Genomic DNA, 18,031 nt, shown 5'->3' with positions numbered 1-18,031 from the left:
TTTTTCTAAAAAGGAAACTTTCACACCTTGTATCAACATCTCTAATTTCGCTTAATTGTCATATGAACACAAAAACATATACACAAAGAAATTAAATTAAGGAGAATATTATTAATATTATGCTTTGAATAACTAAAAAACTTTAACATATTCGGGAAAAAAGCGAAAGAAATGAGTTCATCGCTTTAAATCCCCTTCCTCCACCCAGAAGCGGCCGCACAAGCAGTCAAATAATTTTCATATGTGCAATATTAGTTGTGGTTTCTAATAGATAATATTATTTCGGACAAGTAAATCTACAGTGACATTTTCTTTCTATAGAAATTAGTAACCAGAGTGTAAATTTTTTCATTAAAATAATAATTTCTCACTTTAGAAGAACACCTTTGGCGCAAAGGTTTTACTGTCCGTCTCCCTACCCCAAGGTTGTACACTGGTACCATAACACATTTAGTAGTACGTACTTTAGAAATTCTGTAAAATTCATAAATATTAACAATACGTTGTTTATATTCTAAATAAGTCAATAGCTCGTTGGTCTAAATTGCATTAAGGTAAAAGATTTTCTTTATAAATATTCATGTGTACAAAACCTGATTCTATTTCCTTATGCTCCGCTAGTTCACTGCTATTACACCAATATAAATCCATCTCTATATGAATTTCCCGAAGAGTAAAGTGCAGTATGGTATATAATATGAACGAATTCTGCGAAGAATTCCAAAAATTCAGAAGAATTCCAGAAGATTTACACTTCCCCCTGCCGTTTACCTCTAAATATGTCCACAGCATCAAATGAAACACATCTTTTAATCTTTCGTTTGATCTGTGTTTTTCTATGTACCTTTTTAATTCACTCCGAATTGCTTTACTTCAATAATGTACTGGCTTTAAGTTACGCTACGTTATGTTACTATTATTAATGCTTTCTAATTGGTATTGGCTAATAATTATTTTACATTAATTTCATAGTCGCCATGGCTTAACTAGACAGCGAAATCTATTTTCAATAGTAGAACTGCTTGTTGCGTATATTATCACCAGTTTCTCAGTTTCTCTTTCGTTTCATTATTGAATCACCCTACATTAAACCCATTCTAACCTGAAGAGAGTGGTCACCATGTTAATATTCGTTCCCGATTCCTAGGCGTTATAGCAATAACTTGGAAGATATTATATTATAATGGAATTGATTAAAACCGCTGCTCTCGATTGAAAGGTGACTATAAAATTGCGCTTCCCATTAAGGGCTAAACTAGAAGCTGTGCGACAAGCTTCTAATCTATAACAACCACCGGAGCAACGTGTTAATTACGTTGCTCTACGTCGCGATGATATATCCCTGGCACGGTCTTACTATACCGTTTCGACCTTATTACGTCAATAGTCCGGTTTTCCATCCGGCTTATCGCCCACGCGCAACTGATAACGACCAAACGGGCCTGCAATTTATGGAGCTTTTGAATGATTGGGTCGATGAAACTCGCAGCCGAAAAGCCGCATCCTCCCTCATTTTTTTTCTTCTATTTCTACGAAACGCGCAACTACACGAAATAATTGTTTTCTCATTAAATATAGGCTCGATAATATCTGAAACGCGAAAATTGTATTAATCATTTTCCCGCAAGCAATGTGACCTTGATGGGCACGGCCTATTTCAACAATATGTCACCGTTCCACTCCCTTCAACTCCCAAGATAATAGATGTGTATTAAAGTAATTGAAATGTCTGGTAAGCGTAGATTTAGGGGCGATTATTCTAGCTAAAACGATACCGTGATGGATGTATAATTGTTTCCTCTAATTTAACAGCATTGTAAAATTTTTAGATCATATTGCTCGATGTACAAACCTTTTAGAACTGAGTTTAATACCCGCCGAGAAAGAATTTTTTGATGAAATACAAAAAGATTTATTTACAATCGGAACAACTTATGATGGCAAAGGAATGTATACACCAAATTTTTTACAAATGAGGCTGATGCTTTTTTTCCATATATCGATCTGCAACCTTAGAAAATTATGTACATTTCAAATCAGAATAATCAGTTGCGAAATGAGCATTCTAATAATTTATTCAAATTTTCAGTTGTTCATTATCTACATACACATTTCAAAAATAGTGTAGTGTAGTGAACTTAAGGGCAAATTGGGAAAATATATCACTTAAGAATGATGTATATAATTCATGCCTGACCCCCATCATAGCTCAGACGGTGCAAAGAATACGACACTGTAGCCTTTTATTACATCGTAAGCCTAGATCTTCGGATTGGACGAACATGCATAATATTTCACAATGCTTTACTGCATCACTGTATCAGTTGTAACAAAAAACAACAAGTTTGTTTTTCGAAATTAAATACAATATTTAGGGGCTCCTTGAAACCTCATTTGCATGGCTCTGCTCCATTTGAAAAATCTTTCTCTTATAAAATCGCAAAAACTTATTACGCCTTGGATAATTAAGGTTGGGTTCTGCTTCTGCGTTCCAGTTCAAGTTCACATTATCGCAGTCCACCTCCTTTTTATAAAATTTATGAAATCTTAGTTTTCTGGTTTGAATAGCATACGCCCATAAAAATTTTTATTATTTTTTTTATAGTTTGGATTAAGTTGAAGAGCACACTATACAAGTTCATATTTAGATGAAGTTTGCCTTATTATTTCCTTAATTGTGGATTACTTGAATCAAAGCGTATTATTAATTGTGTTAAATACCAACAACACCGGCAGCATTGCTACTTTTGAGGGGGGCACAGCAACAACGCGGGCAGCATTATTGAAATAAACAAATTTTGCCTGTAGGTGAATCCTTGCGTTTTGTGTACTTAAACAGATAAATGTTTACAAATGAGAAGTTCTTTCTTTTCCTAACAGAATCTTTAGTAAAATATTCCAAAGCAACAAAAAATGTGGCGTTAGTCTAATGGGTGTCGGTTTTATTTATTTTTTGCGGCCGACGAAAGGAAAGTGTGAAAAGTATGTGGCGTCAAATTTATAACTCCCTCGTAGGTGCTAAATCATGTCGCAGTGCCTTTATGAAGCCCACACGTGCATTCAACACTATTTTTCAGGGAAGTGTCAGTAGCACGCCCGCACAGAAAGCATCAAACGTTCAGTGCCCCAATAACCTAATCTTCCTCTCCATCTCGGTAAATGTTGTTTACTTTTGTGTTTAATTAAATAATTATTACAAACGCAATTAGTATGGTGTTACATAAAATGATAAAAACGTGGGGAAATTAGATTTTATCTGCTACCATAGTTACATTGATTTCCTCTGTCTACCGTAATTATGCTTTGAAATTGGAATCTGATGTGTTCGTTAATTAATTAAAATAATTAGCTGCTGTTATAAAATAGCATATCCAAGTTTGAAAATAAATCGAAAATTCCTATACATATAAGACGGTGGCACACTCATCTTGAATTTCGCTTGTATTATTAATAGGTATAGATATTTTGCTAATAATATAAGTGTATGAATGGACCGTATTAATATTGTTCATTGCACTGGTTCACTGGAGTAATGTTAAAATACTTTATGCATTAAAATAAATTTAAAAAATATGTTGGCAAGTTAAAAGTTACGAAAACTATATAAATTACTGATAAGGTAAGACTAAGAAATTAATACAAAACTTTAATATTAAGAAGAATCAATAAAAATTTCAGAAAGCTGGACCAACATATGTGCCCTTCTCCCTCCCTCATCATAGAACTTAGGCTGATAATACAGCCACTTGAGGCAATTTGGAGGGAGAATTAATATACGCTAGCGTGAGGGACTTCAAATCGCGCTCAACGTTCCGGCCGAGAGATTCAGCAGTTTTGACTTTGATTGGGCATTTTCTGGCAATATGACCTCCAAATTTCCGGGAAAAAGAGAACTAAAAATCACTTTCTCCTATACCAAGATCATAACCGCCTGTAGTGGATCAATTTTACCAAATTCACGGTCTCTATTTAATTTAACACCTAGATTAATAAATACGATCTGCGGTCTGGGAGTCCCAAAAGTGACCCTTCCTACATAAACTTTGTAATTTTAAATAGAACACCTTGTACATATCGATATTTTTATTCAGTATAGTGGGTAGTTTTATTTGGCACACGGTGTACATTTGATATGTATTTACCCAACTTCCACAAGATATTTTAAAATGGAAATTTGCCTCTAGCAGTGGATCATTACATTTCGTATGTAATTATAAAGTGTAAATGTGGTTTCATAAAAATGTCATTAAACCATTAAGTCAAACTTAGCAAAATTTTATTGATTACTTCAACACAAGTTATATCAGTAAAATACCTTGTTTGCCAATTACTATTAAAGAAATAATATTTTGTAACCATACTAATCTCACGACTCATACATTTGTTGTTTTCATGTGCTTCAAAAACAACGCAATAGCATAAGAATAAGTAATTTATAAATAATTTAAAGGAAAACAATTAAAATCCAAATTAAAACCTAATCACATTCATGAACTGATTGTTAATGGGTTGATGATTAGTGGTAAATTATGGAAGCGTATTTGCTAAAATATATAACCGCCATTAAAAAAGTTTTATTACAAAGAACATCTGATTCGTGTGTATCAACTTTTAGTATTCTATAAACAATATGCACACTACAATTAATAAAATGAAAACCATAGATTTAAAACGATGTAATGAGGTATCACCTATGTTATTAATAATGTGATGAACACATGCCGTAAAAGCAACAAAAAATGGTAGGTGTTAAGGATATCACCATGTAAAATAATAAATCTATTCATGACACTGGACGTATATCAAACGACTGGCTGAAGCCAACCTTCATGGCCATTCACAAGAGCGGCTTTATTCCGAATAATACGTTCTAGAATATCAAACAAATATAAATAAATGAGTGGTGAGACACAGTTCGGTTCATGAAAGGTCTGAGAATAAGAGAGACTTTGTATTTACGATCAGCAGCAGATTGTCTTCAACAGTTTCATCGATTACCAACGTGCGTAGGATGACAGAAAACAAGACCTTCTATTACGGAGATTGACCAAGATTGATCTTGACGACATTAGAATAATCAGGTATTTTTATTGGAATCAGTCAGCCGAAGCAAAATTCATAGCGACCTCCTGACAGATTCTTTAAACGTCACAAAAGTAGACGCCGATAATGTTTCATATCTATGCGGCAAAAGAATCACATTCAACTGAGGAAGTGAGAAGGTGACCCCACCGTACGAATACATTGGAACAGCAGAAGATGGACACAGACTTATAGATAATTAAGTAACATGCTGAATGAGCCCGTCAGTAAGGCCTCGTGCAGTAGATTTAGGGGTGCATAGAATTAGGAATATAAACAGATATATGGTCGCTTGCCTACAGATTGTTAGAAGGTTGTTAGATGATCACTCCTGGGAGTCTACCCCCCTGATCTCTATATCGTAGTGTAAATGTGCGATTAATTATTTTGAGTACTGTTTCATTTGCACCTGATTCCTGATTCATCAAGCATTATTACAGTAACACTTAAAATTTAAAAAAAAGTTTACAGGAACATATTTATATGGTATAATCACCCTAAAGAACAGAAAAAAGATTAACACCAGACCATCTGCTTTGTTTCGCGATGCATTATAATTCTCTACGCTTATTGTAAGATCACATCTAATTTGCACTTTTACATTGTAAGGTTAAATTTAGTGTAAACTCTTTTTTTAATAAATTTAAAAAGTATATTTAATGTGCATTTGTTTGTAACAGTACGTCACAATACCTTTTTAACATTCTTTAAGCTGAGAGTAAAACAATAACACAAAATTGCTCATATTGTTATCAGTGTATGTATATACTTTCAATTGGCATGTATTAGGAGTAAAAAAAAGTATTGTGGAGTTAAATTTTAAAACATATAACAAATTATTGAACAAACGCTTAAAATATATTGAAATAGAAGTGGTGCTTTTTGTAGCCAATTCGAAGATGTCAAATTGCGCTATAAGTGACACACAGATCTTTTTTACTTCTCAGCAATATTTTTATAATAAATCTCCCACAAAATCACACTCCCGAAACGTGCCCCTAACGTAAAATATATAAAAATTCCCGACCGGTCCACAATTTGCTCCCTGCGCCCGAAGAAATATTTTTCAAACACACAAAAGCAAACGTTGCCGGAATTATTCTGGCCAAATCAAAAGCTACACAAAATTCTGGCGAAATAAAAAACGATAAATTTTTCTCTGCTCCGAAGAAATCACGTTCTTATTTCAATCAGGTTTTCTCGATAATGGTATTTTGCCGCTGGGCTTATTTTAACGTAATCGGGTTTCCCATTTGATCAGGTAATATCCCTTTGTTTTGCACCACTCACAATGAAACCTGCCTCTCAGAATTTTCTATATACTTCTCAAAAAACAGTGACAAACGAAAACTGAAAGGAAAGTTATACAATCATTTCTAAACAAATGGAAAGCTTCAAAAAGTACGCTTTCGGTGGAGTTTCAATAAAAAAAATTGCCAATAAAATGAATTTAATATGAAAACTTATTAAGGATAAATAAAACTTCTTAAGTGACCACGTTTAACTGGACTTAGGACGACATGATATGCTAAATTAAAGCGTTTTTGAAATAAATTTAAGACGTATGTGAAATTAGCGACGAATTAGGGCATTGACATTCGCACTAACATATTTACAAAAACAAAAAATTACAAGAAAGAAATTCTATTAAACAACAGAATTTAGTAAAGGTAGTGGGGAAAACTACGTCTAACAAACCAAACCCCCTAGATGCTTTCAAAGCTATCATAAACGCGTTTTTAGAATTAAGAGAAACAAAACAAAAATTGATATTACACGATAAAATAAAAAAAAACAAAGTTATCGAGAAAAATACGGTGTTACACTATAATATGTGAAGTGTAAGAAAGCTCCTCTAAAATGTGCAACCCTCTAGCCGCCGTCGAAGATATCATTCATGAATGCGTTTTTTAGAATGAACTGCAAGAGAACAGTCATTAAGAGAAACTTTCACAATAGCGTTTGTTCTTATGATGGAATAAAAAATTAGTTTTATTACATTCATCCGTTTTTAGAAAATCATCTTATGAATAAAAACATGCGTTTCCTGCTATGAAAAACAAAACAAAATAATTATTAACTAAGTGGATTCTGAGTTCATGTGAACTGCGATATTTATTTAGGTTTTGTATATGGTTTGAACGCTTCTGGAACAAAATTAACTGCCCCTCACATTTTTTTATTTAATTTGTGAAACTTTACATATATAATTTAAAGACAAAGTTTACCACGTTGCTGCATCAGTACAAACAATTGTTTTTTGATCCTCAGCCCATTATTAAAAAAAAACTTTACTTCTATTTCCACGACTATAATTTTCCTTTTTCGTTGGAAATTTGCTATTATTGGCATTTCTTTACAAATTATAAATTAAATACTCCTAAATATAAATTTACCAACTGCACCATTGGTTGCGTGTTTTATAGGTATATTCAAAAGGTATGTGGTGCGTGGATTAAAACCCTATCCACAGTAAACAACTTATTAATTAGTTAATGACGAAATAAGCAAAAGCTTAGAGAGATCCAATGAAAAAACATCAAAGGAAAATAACAATTCACGAAATTATTTATGAAAAAATAAAAGCAAATTTCTTTAAAATGATATGCACAATGTGGTGGCCGACTTAAGAAAGATAGTTTATACTTATCACAACGTAATAAATATTGTTCACATAATGTCACCTTACATTTTTTATGACGAAATAATTGGTTCGGCAATTTACCTATTCTAAAATTTTAAAAATACATAGGTCCAGTATGGGGAAGGATTTGGATGTAATTAGTAGGAAACTAAAAGGTGTCTGAAGGAAATGACCTAAAACATATCCATATTCCAGAAGGAAACTGGAGCATATATTGTATTGGCAGGTGACGGGTTTACCAATCTTTAAATTGAAAATTGTATTGCATGATCTTAAAACAAAATTTGTTTTGAATTATTGAACTTACATTACAAAGTGTTTCGAAATAAAAATATCAATTAGATCATTTACAAATAGTGTTTGAATTATTGCTCCAAGTTCCTCCAAAGTCAGTCCTTTCAGGCTATCGGAGAGGAAAAATATGGACATATTTAATTAGAAAAAAAAATGTTTACAAAAAATACTTATTCATTGTTTTACGTGATAGCTGATATTCCACTCAATGAAACTATGAACATTTTTATAGCAGTGGTCATATAATATATATCAAAATTGTATTTCAGGTTACCACCATTTGGGAAAAAAAATTTCCCTTAATTAATTATTAATAAACTTTTTTCTTATATATTGCAAGTCGTTCAATTTATTTTACGGCTAACAACAGCAAAGAAAATTGAACCGAGCTGGACTGCAACGTTTACAAATCTATTTAAGAAGCAACTGCGTCCTGAGAGTATTTCAATTGACAATAAATATTGTATTTATATTTTGTAAGGCAAAAACGGTACCCAAATTACGTTGAAGAAAATTTGCAATTCGTTGCGAAGTGCTTTTCTTAATTAACATTAAGATGAAATTCATTATTTGTATTTTTATTTTGTCCATATCCTAAGAAATATTTTGCCCCTTTTTATAATTTAAATGTAATTTGCTATTTAAAGATAAATAATAGAATATTATTCCGGTTTTGTTGTCCTCAGGAATTTGTTGCCCTGCAAAATTTATAACTAGATTACAATAGTACATTCTTATAGGGTTAGTTTTGGATTTCATTAAATTGTTCTGAGTACGAATAATATTAGAAATTCTCGCGAACTTGACAGCAAGCGCTAAGTCCGTTCAGTTTGGTGCCTACATACGAGTATATCAAATCTTTACTAAATGTTTGATCCTACTTACCTAAGTAGTAATTAGTAACACAGTCAACTAATGAGCTTTATTTATCGATCAACATAATATAACTAAAAAAGCGGCAAAGAACGGAAACTATTTTAACTTCAACTTAAAAACAAATTTATTAAAAATGTTTAGTCATTATTGGTGATGCTATAGAAGTGAGTCCCGCCCAAAGATTGTTCTTTGAAGTGTGCCTCTGAAAATGCCTAATGTTTTAAACATGTCTAAATATGTCTCGAAACATTTTAAAGAATGAACAGTACCTCTATTCCCCGTTCCTCGTGGATTAAACAAATCATTCGGTGGAACTAGTTCTATCCGCACCAAGTTGGAAAGCAGTGGTTACCTATCCACTTAAAATGCTAGGCTGTCGGTTTTTAGGAATGACTTATACCTCGTTTAGGAAAAGTACAATCGCATTGCATTTGAAACGCTAAATATAAAAAATCCTAAAAAGGCAGTGCAATTATTGTTTGCTTACAGGGAACCGGCTGTTAACTTCAAACTGTATAATGAAAATTTAAATATAATAACAAAGGTGAGAAACTTATTAGAATTTCAACAGGGCTAAATAAACAGCAAGAGTCATAAACTATCGCCCCGTTCGCTCGGCGATTAGGAAAAGCTTTAAGAAGAATCAAGACAGGAAGAGTCCATTAAATCAAAACAAACACCGCGTTGTACCTTACGTTCCGATCCAATTTTCCCTAGCGGCGCGCGGCTTTAAGAAGCTTAACATTTAAAATTAAAAAGGAAGAGATTTATGCGCAATATAACTCATCCAAACGCTACGAAATGGAATGAAAGTAATATATACTTCGCCTACCCAAATAGTCGCAGTTTTATTTTTAATGTTCTGAGATAAATAATATTCGCTTTCGGGGATATTTCTCTCGTGGAAGAAAGCGAGCGGTCCAGATTCTCGAGATATGTTTACTGTGAAAATTCAAATAATAGTTTTGATACAGTAATCGTATTTTATGTACAATATTTTTTATATCTATTATTGGATCTCATTATTTTCTTTTATTTTCTGTTCTACAAATAAAATTCGGCATTATAACCAGAAAAACGAAGCGAAATATATAAATAATAAAATAAGTCAAATATGTAGAAAGAACGAGAGCAAAACAATACGCTGCCGTTCGGACAAAGATGTATACGAATAATTTGGCGGTCCTTTCAATTTTTTTAAGGCGCATTAAAAATGTTTTAGAAATGCGTAATGCACTTCTAATAAAATTTTCATCAAATATAACACTCGCTTGACGAAATTAATTACCAAAGACAATATTTTCAAAAATAAAAGAACATACAAATTATGACTGACTCTTTACGTTCGAGCTTTCATTTATAAAAAAAAATTGATTAAATGTTAAAATTAAACAGAGAAAATAGAGCAACGGTCTATACTGAAAATTTCCTAAAAGATTCAATAGAGGATCCTCTACCGGATTTCAAACATGATAACCAACCAACTAAACCAAAATTACAAAGGCACTTTGTCCTGAACATATAACGTCGCTAATCAGTACCCAATTACATTGGACTGTTCAAAACATTTCAATCGATTTCCAAAAACACTCTGCTTGCGATATGTAGAGGGAAAAGACTGTAGGCTGTTATATCCGTATGAAATTATTCACATTTGAACATATAATGGCGATATTTCTCACAGAACTTGTATCGCTTTATTTTCAAAATGTTAATCACAAACCAGCACGAGTATCGATGCAATTGCAGATTATGTTGATTTTTATGTTTGGAAAACAAACCTCGCGCCATATATTTCGCAGTTGTAAAATTTTATTTCGTTCATCAATTAAGTAGTACATGGTTGTCCTTTTATAAAAACATTCCCAGCGGCCCATTTTCCGAGTCTTGCCCACTCCCCAGACTTTCAGCGGCAGTGGTGACAAAACGTATTCGGTATTCTGAAATATGCAAACCTGGTGACTTGTTACTAAAGTAAGAATATAATAAATAAATAAATCTAGAGAGTTGACGATTTATACAAACCTCAATAGAGTAACCAATAAACTAAACCAAACATTTCATCAAAGAAAACGATGCAACTTATAAATAGAAAATAATTGTTTGAATCACTGGTATTGAATAATCTTAACTGTCGTTTTTCTTTATGACTCCTACCTTATACAGTCAGAAAAAACGATATAAAATACAAATACAAAATACAAGATAGAAAAATACTTGGGTAGTTTGTTTAATGGCATGTTTTCCGAAAACGTCAAGGAATCGAGATATCTAATATCTAAATCACATTATAAATACCAGAAATAAAAATAAATTGAACTAAACATGGAACTTCCTATATAAGCAATTTTTATCCTATAACCGTGATTTTTTTTTCTTTTACTATCTCTAGATAAGTAAAGCCTTATTGATGGTATAAATTGCATTTTAGTTACACTTTTACAGACTTCTGTTAGTCTATTAGCGTTGTTCCCCTAAAAAAAACATTTTCAGAACCAATGATAAACATGACGATCGGACCATTGACCCGCTAGTTACATGGTCAAGAGGAGATGACCGTTCCGAAGACTATTAATTGCTGCATAATGTTGTGTGCTTAATTTTTGTTCTGTTAAAATAAAACTGTTTTGTTTGACGGGTAACCTACCCGGGACACATTTTAACATGATACTTTGGAAACTTCGGGATACTCTGGATATGACACATTTTTTACATTTATGTCAGATCTTATTTGTTGTTAAACAATTTATTTCATAGAAATAATATATTTACGAATTAGATAGTAAGTGGTTTCATGCATTTTTCCGCAAATTTAAGAATGTTTTCTTATTGTTGCGTAACTACTAACTAACTCAAACTACGATGTATTTGTAAGCAATTACCACTGTTGCATTACCTGATGAGTTTGTGAAGGTGATGTTGTGGGACAAAAAGTGAATATGATTGCAGTGAGAAGCAATTTTAAATATATAAGGGGTGTTTTTTTTCGATGTATAGAACTTTAAGTTGCAATAAAAAAACGAAGGATTATTGGATTGACATGAATTTTATTTATCCGAAAGACAATCTTCTGGCATTACATTTTAAATATGACTTCTGGCATATAACCGCCGCGGCTGGCGCGGATGTAGCCCAATCTGGACGTCCAATTTTCGATGACTTTTTCCAACATTTGTGGCCGTATTTCGGCAATAACACGGCGAATGTTGTCTTCCAAATGGTCAAGCGTTTGTGGCTTATCCGCATAGACCAATGGCTTTACATAGCCCCACAGAAAGTAGTCTAGCAGTGTTAAATCACAAGATCTTGGAGGCCAATTCACAGATCCAAAACGTGGAATTAGGCGGTCACCAAACGTGTCTCTCAATAAAACGATTGTGGCACGAGCTGTATGACATGTTGCGCCGTCTTGTTGAAACCACATCTCCTGGACACCATGGTTATTCAATTCAGGAATGAAAGAGTTAGTAATCATAGCTCTATACCCATCACCATTGACTGTAACGTTCTGACCATCATCGTTTTTAAAGAAGTACGGACCAATGATTCGACCAGCCCATAAAGCGCACCAAACAGTCAGTTTTTCTGGATGTAACGGTGTTTCGACATACACTTGAGGATTAGCTTCGCTCCAAATACGGCAGTTTTGTTTGTTGATGTAGCCATTCAACCAGGAGTGCGCTTCATTGCTAAACAAAATTCGCTTATGAAAATCGGAAACAACGACAATCTCGTTTTGGGCCCATTCGACGAATCTACGTCTTACTTGATGAATTCATGATGAATTGCCAAACCAAACTGAGAATAAATCACTTGCCAACTGTTAAATTAAATCGGTAGCCATCTTGAACAGTAATGCCAACTTAAAGCTCTATACATCGAAAAAAAAAACACCCATTACAAGACGTTAATGAATGGATGGAGGCATTTAGCAAAAACACCCAGTGGAACGCTAGAACGCATTGTCCCCAGAGGATAAAAATAATTTGTTACAAGTTTTGGTTAATTTTAATTATTATTTTATCGACACTACTATTAAGCCATACGCTTCTGAGAAAATTTAAAACACCTCTGTCTCACTCAGACACTTTCAAATATAAACATTTATCTTTACTAGATAATAAAGTGTGAAACTGGCGGGCAAATGTTTTAAAACTGGGTCGACCGACTAAACTCCACGGTGCATGGCGTTGTACTTCCACTTATACTTCAACGGATGTTGTTCTCCCTTAAATGTCTATCTGATCAATGCGAGACAGCTGTTACTAACGATCACGATCATATTACTTAGGAGTAAAAGAGACAGAATCAGTTGTACCTGGCATTTATTAGGGATGTGAATATTTAAGTAGGTGAATATACATGAAAAAATTATTAAAATTTGTTAAAGAAACTATTGTCGAAAAACTCTCTCCATGCAATAAAAATTAAAAAGATACCAACAAAGTCGTAGAGTAAATGTACAAGTAAACCATAGTTCGAATTTATAAAGAAGCATCTTCATTATCAGAGCCAAAATTGAAACTACTACTACTACTACTACTACTACTACCTACATTTATAACAAGTGGTGGTACCGTTATTTCAAGTGTTTCCTCTTTTTCTAAGTATTCTTTTGTTATATTTTACGTATGTGTTAGTTTTGGTAGCCTTCCGAACAGATACTACTGCAGTATCATCGTACCTTGTCCCGCTTAAAATATTTTTAGTAACTGAGCCGACACCGATTCTATGGCGTTAAATATACAATGGTAAGGAAATAATCTTAAAAGCTGATGACCCATTTCAGCAATTGTTACGTTTACAGCATACGGCAAGTTTGTTTTGTAATTTTTGACAATTTATAAGAACTTGCATTTTAAACCATTTTCTGGGTAATTAATCCGCTTAGTGCGCAGCCAAATGACAACTTTGTTCTTGTCTTGTCTGTTTTGTATTGAAAAGAACTGCAATTATCCGGTAATTGGTGCTATTTCTGTCTAGTATACGACACCGGGGCATAATGGACAAAGGTAGGACACTAGCAGGTAAATGGGCGGGTTTTGCCATTCTTAGTATACGCGTGGATGAAGGTAAAATACCGAGGCACCTTCTCCATTCGTTTTATGACCATGCCATCGCAAATCGTACCTACTATAGAATGGAGATTACCCAACTCGATCCGATCACGGTAAGTCAACGCCCCTCAGCGCCTACTCGTTGATGAATCCTCGCACTAAAACTATAAAGTAGCGCCTCTGTGGATATCATATTCCGATCGCCTTATTTCATATCTCGTTACTTAACAAAACCGCACGTAAAACCGAAATTCCGACCAGTTCCGATAACCAAATATCGCCCATTCAACTCTCCACGCACATACATCTCCCTCCTGAAACCCAAACCAAACATTCTCCCGCAAATACCGCCAAATAAATTTCGCAAAAAGCAAACCAAAGCGTTTCAAAGAAAATACAGAAAATAGGCATATATCTGACGTTGCGCAATACGCCGCGCACATCATTCTGGCACTCGTGACGCCTCGCATCGAACATCAGTTGACGTCCCGACGCCGCGGAGTTGAGACGCACGGATTTCTGGTAGCGTCGACGGTCCGCGCGAGATCATACGAGAATGTGAACGTCGACATTTTCCGGGAGGCATGTAATCGGAAAAAAATGTGGCAAGTTTTCTGTTTGGCGATAGTCCTCGCTGTGAATTTGGCCCGGACTTGCCCGGACATGTGTGGTTGTAGAAAACTTCCGTGCGACAACGCGGACCAGGAATGTTATTACACTGTTGTCCGCTGCGACGGCTACACTTACAATTGGACATTATCTAATACGACGACGGTTTTAGAGTTGATTAACATCGACGATGAATTTTGCGAGTTCGTGCAAACGTTGGGCGAACTGCCCCGACTGGAAACTCTAAGTTTGCTAAATAGTGTTCCGTTTAACGTGAGTGAGTGTTTCGAGAGATTGCCTCCGACGGTAACCCAAATTAAAATGCTGCAGAGCAATCTCACGCAAATCCCAAATTTACCGGCAAACAAGTCGATACTGTCATTGGACTTTTCGCTCAACCAAATTTCCACAGTTAGCCAGATTAAAGTCGCGCGGACGCTGGAATTGTTAAATCTAAGTGCCAACTTTATCTGCCAAATTGAATTAAATGCGTTCGGCGAACTTCAAAACCTGAAATATCTAGACTTGTCGCGCAACAAGTTAACTCAATTAGAAACTGGCGTCTTGGCCCCTACGAGATCATTGCAATTCCTGAATATCAGCCACAATAGCATCGAGGTTCTGAAAGAAGAAAGTTTTGGCACTTTGGCACTACTCGAACAACTGGATGTCTCCTGGAATAAATTGGCCCAAGTAATACCGGGCAGCCTCCAGTTGCCCAGTCTGGCAAGATTATTACTAAAGGGTAATCCCAGGCTTGGCAAATCCCACGGTGTCCTTGTCGGTACGAGCAGAAAACTCCAGACAGTTGACGTGTCCGAAACTGGACTTCGCCAAGTGCCGTCCGCCCTAACGCATTCCATAAAAACGCTGAGGATAGCCGGAAATTCTATCGAGGTCATCAGCTGCGGCGACATGGACCCGTATCCCCTACTGCAGCTGTTGGATTTAAGTTCAAACACACTTCGGTCGATCGAAGACGACGCGTTGGGCAGACTGGAGTTTTTGTCGCTATTATACATCTCAGACAATAATATCATAGAAATCCCCAAGAGTTTACCGGAGGGACTCGTCGCGCTATATTTAGACTGCAACAGCGTCGATAAAATCTCAAGCGACGATCTCGAAGGACTAAAACAGCTCGAAGTCCTCCTGTTGGGTGACAATAACATCCGATACATAGAAGCTGGTGCATTTAAACATCTAACGTCCCTCGTTACTTTGGATTTATCGAGGAATCCCATACGAAGCCTGTATCCCGGAAGCCTCTCGGGGCCTCCCGCGCTTCAGGTCTTAAAGCTCTCCTCCATAGACATCATATCCTCTGCCAAAGACGTTTCGTTCCCACTCCCATCGACCGAGCACCTAATTAATTTGGACTTATCCAAAAGCCCCGGATTAGCGAAGCAATTGCTGGCAGATACCGCGGCGTTGGCAGCATCCAGAGAACTGCAGGAGCTCGACGTTTCTGCGACGAATTTGGCCAATATCCGGTCCGATTTGCTAGACTTCCTTCCCCAGTTAAGATTAATCCACATAAAAGATAATAGGCTGAACTGTACCGACTTGCGCTGGTTAGCCAGATGGCTAAGACGTCATGCTTATAACGAATACAGAGACGTTGTTTGTGCCAATCCGCTACATCTCAGGGGCGTTCGTTTGATTGATTTACAATACGTCGAAGTGCTCGTAAATCACGCGAAAAATGAGGGTAAAAATACCATTAATCCGGAAAAAAAAACTAGTGTGGAGAAGAATGCGAGTCTCTTGGGACAATATTCCGCTGAAGGAACACTCGATGCGATAATAAACGACGTTATAAAGAATCCCGTCAACGGCGTCGGCGTTCCAGAATATAGGCGGACGTTAAAAACGTCGAAAAACAAAATATTGAGCTCCACTTCGATCCCATACAGTATTAGTCAAACAGGTAAAATCGCAATTTCAGAATCCAACAACAGCACAATTTACCACGGAAACTTAGCCCCGAGGAATAATAATTTATCCAACGGCAGTGGCGGAGATTTTAACGAGAGGGTATTAAATTCCAGCGATAGCGATGATAATAAGATGCAATGGAACAGCTCGACTTATCAGATATCCATGTACTCTATTACCGAACAGCAGACCACAGTTCTACATCCGGGCATGATCATTTTAGCGGTGGGGATGCTTTGCGGCATCGCTACCTTGGCAATGTTGGCGGCACGGCTAAAGACCAAGAATAAGAGAGCCCGCGGCAACAGAGACATCTGCCGCGAAGATATCGAAGTGACAAGTTTGCCGGAATTATGGTGACGGTATAGGAATAGAGACGACGACAGACTCGCTCTGTATGAGACTCCAATTGCTTGTGATAAAATTGAATAATTCTATTTTATAACTGACTGTAACGGACGCGGAGATTTTTGTATTTCAAACACTGTAATATAATGTAAGAAAAATGAAGCAAAAGCGGTAGAGAGGGAGTCGATTTATATTTGTATTATAATTAACAATATATGTGAAATGAATAGGATATTTGTTGTGTTGGATTTGAACAAAAAATGATGATATGTCTCATTGAAATAATAAATCGGTTTGGAAGTGTCGTCTCTTTGACTAAAGACATCATTACATGCTCACAATGTAAGCAATAATTCTTCAAAAAAACAAGACATTAAAAAAAAGACGTGAAAATTCCGAAGTTGCAAAATGTAGTTGGTTATCGTAGGCTTTCATTTCGTATTATTATTAACTTCAGCTCAAAAACAAATTGGATCGCGCTTGCTAAGGGAAAAAAATACAAATATATGAGAAAACACATATCAAACAATCTATATGGTGACGTTAAAGTTTTCCACTTTTTCTCTTCTTGGCTTCATCTAACTTTCATTTGCGATTAGTATCGGAACGATTGCAGTCTACTGGGCGGGAAAATAATATCGCCATGTGATTTCATATTTAAATAGACTAAATTCCGTTAAACATTTTCAGTTTTCAAAACGTTGCTAGAATTGTGCTGATAAGTTTGCTTGCTTCAAAAGTGTCAAATTTTTCCCAATATTCCACTATTTAAAAGAAACGCTATGTCCTTGCATAATTGAATTACTAAGTATTCTTATTATATTATTTCTAAATAATAGTTTCCGCTAAAATAAATACTAACCTACATTCCAATTGAAAATTGTTGCAACTGCAGTTCTAATAACATCGATTAAATGAATAAAAAAAGACGATCTACAACCTGGCAGCTTGCTTCAAAGCATTCCGCATTTTACTTTCCTAAAACCATCTTGATTCGATAACCGTACAAAATCTGGCATAAATAATCAAATTTCAAGTCGGTTTTTCTGATGTTGATACGCATGGATAAGCAACTTGCATGATCGATATCTTACGCGATTCAGATAAGCCAACGGAGCAGAAATTACTTACGTCGGAGTTTTGCGATGTCAGAACTTCCGAATGGGAATAGAGAGGTTGCGTA

At 35.3% G+C, this 18,031-nt stretch overlaps 2 protein-coding genes across 3 annotated transcripts in view; one reads left to right on the top strand and one right to left on the bottom strand.

Annotated features, from left to right (window-relative positions):
* The window catches only part of LOC132700724 (protein timeless homolog), a 277,802-nt gene that overhangs the window by 165,496 nt on the left and 94,275 nt on the right, over window positions 1-18,031 (bottom strand). The window lies entirely within an intron of this gene.
* LOC132700783 (protein artichoke-like) lies at window positions 14,037-17,143 on the top strand. Its single transcript, XM_060668311.1, has 2 exons — window positions 14,037-14,066; window positions 14,335-17,143. The coding sequence occupies exons 1-2, from the start codon at window positions 14,037-14,039 to the stop codon at window positions 16,858-16,860; spliced, it is 2,556 nt and encodes an 851-aa protein (XP_060524294.1). The 3' UTR covers window positions 16,861-17,143.

This window comes from Cylas formicarius, unplaced genomic scaffold (genome assembly GCF_029955315.1).
Source record: "Cylas formicarius isolate icCylForm1 unplaced genomic scaffold, icCylForm1.1 PGA_scaffold_4__25_contigs__length_36172078, whole genome shotgun sequence".
Classification (NCBI taxonomy): Eukaryota; Metazoa; Arthropoda; class Insecta; order Coleoptera; family Brentidae; genus Cylas; species Cylas formicarius.
Note: the sequence above shows the minus strand (reverse complement) of the source record. Positions and strands in the feature narration are given on the sequence as shown.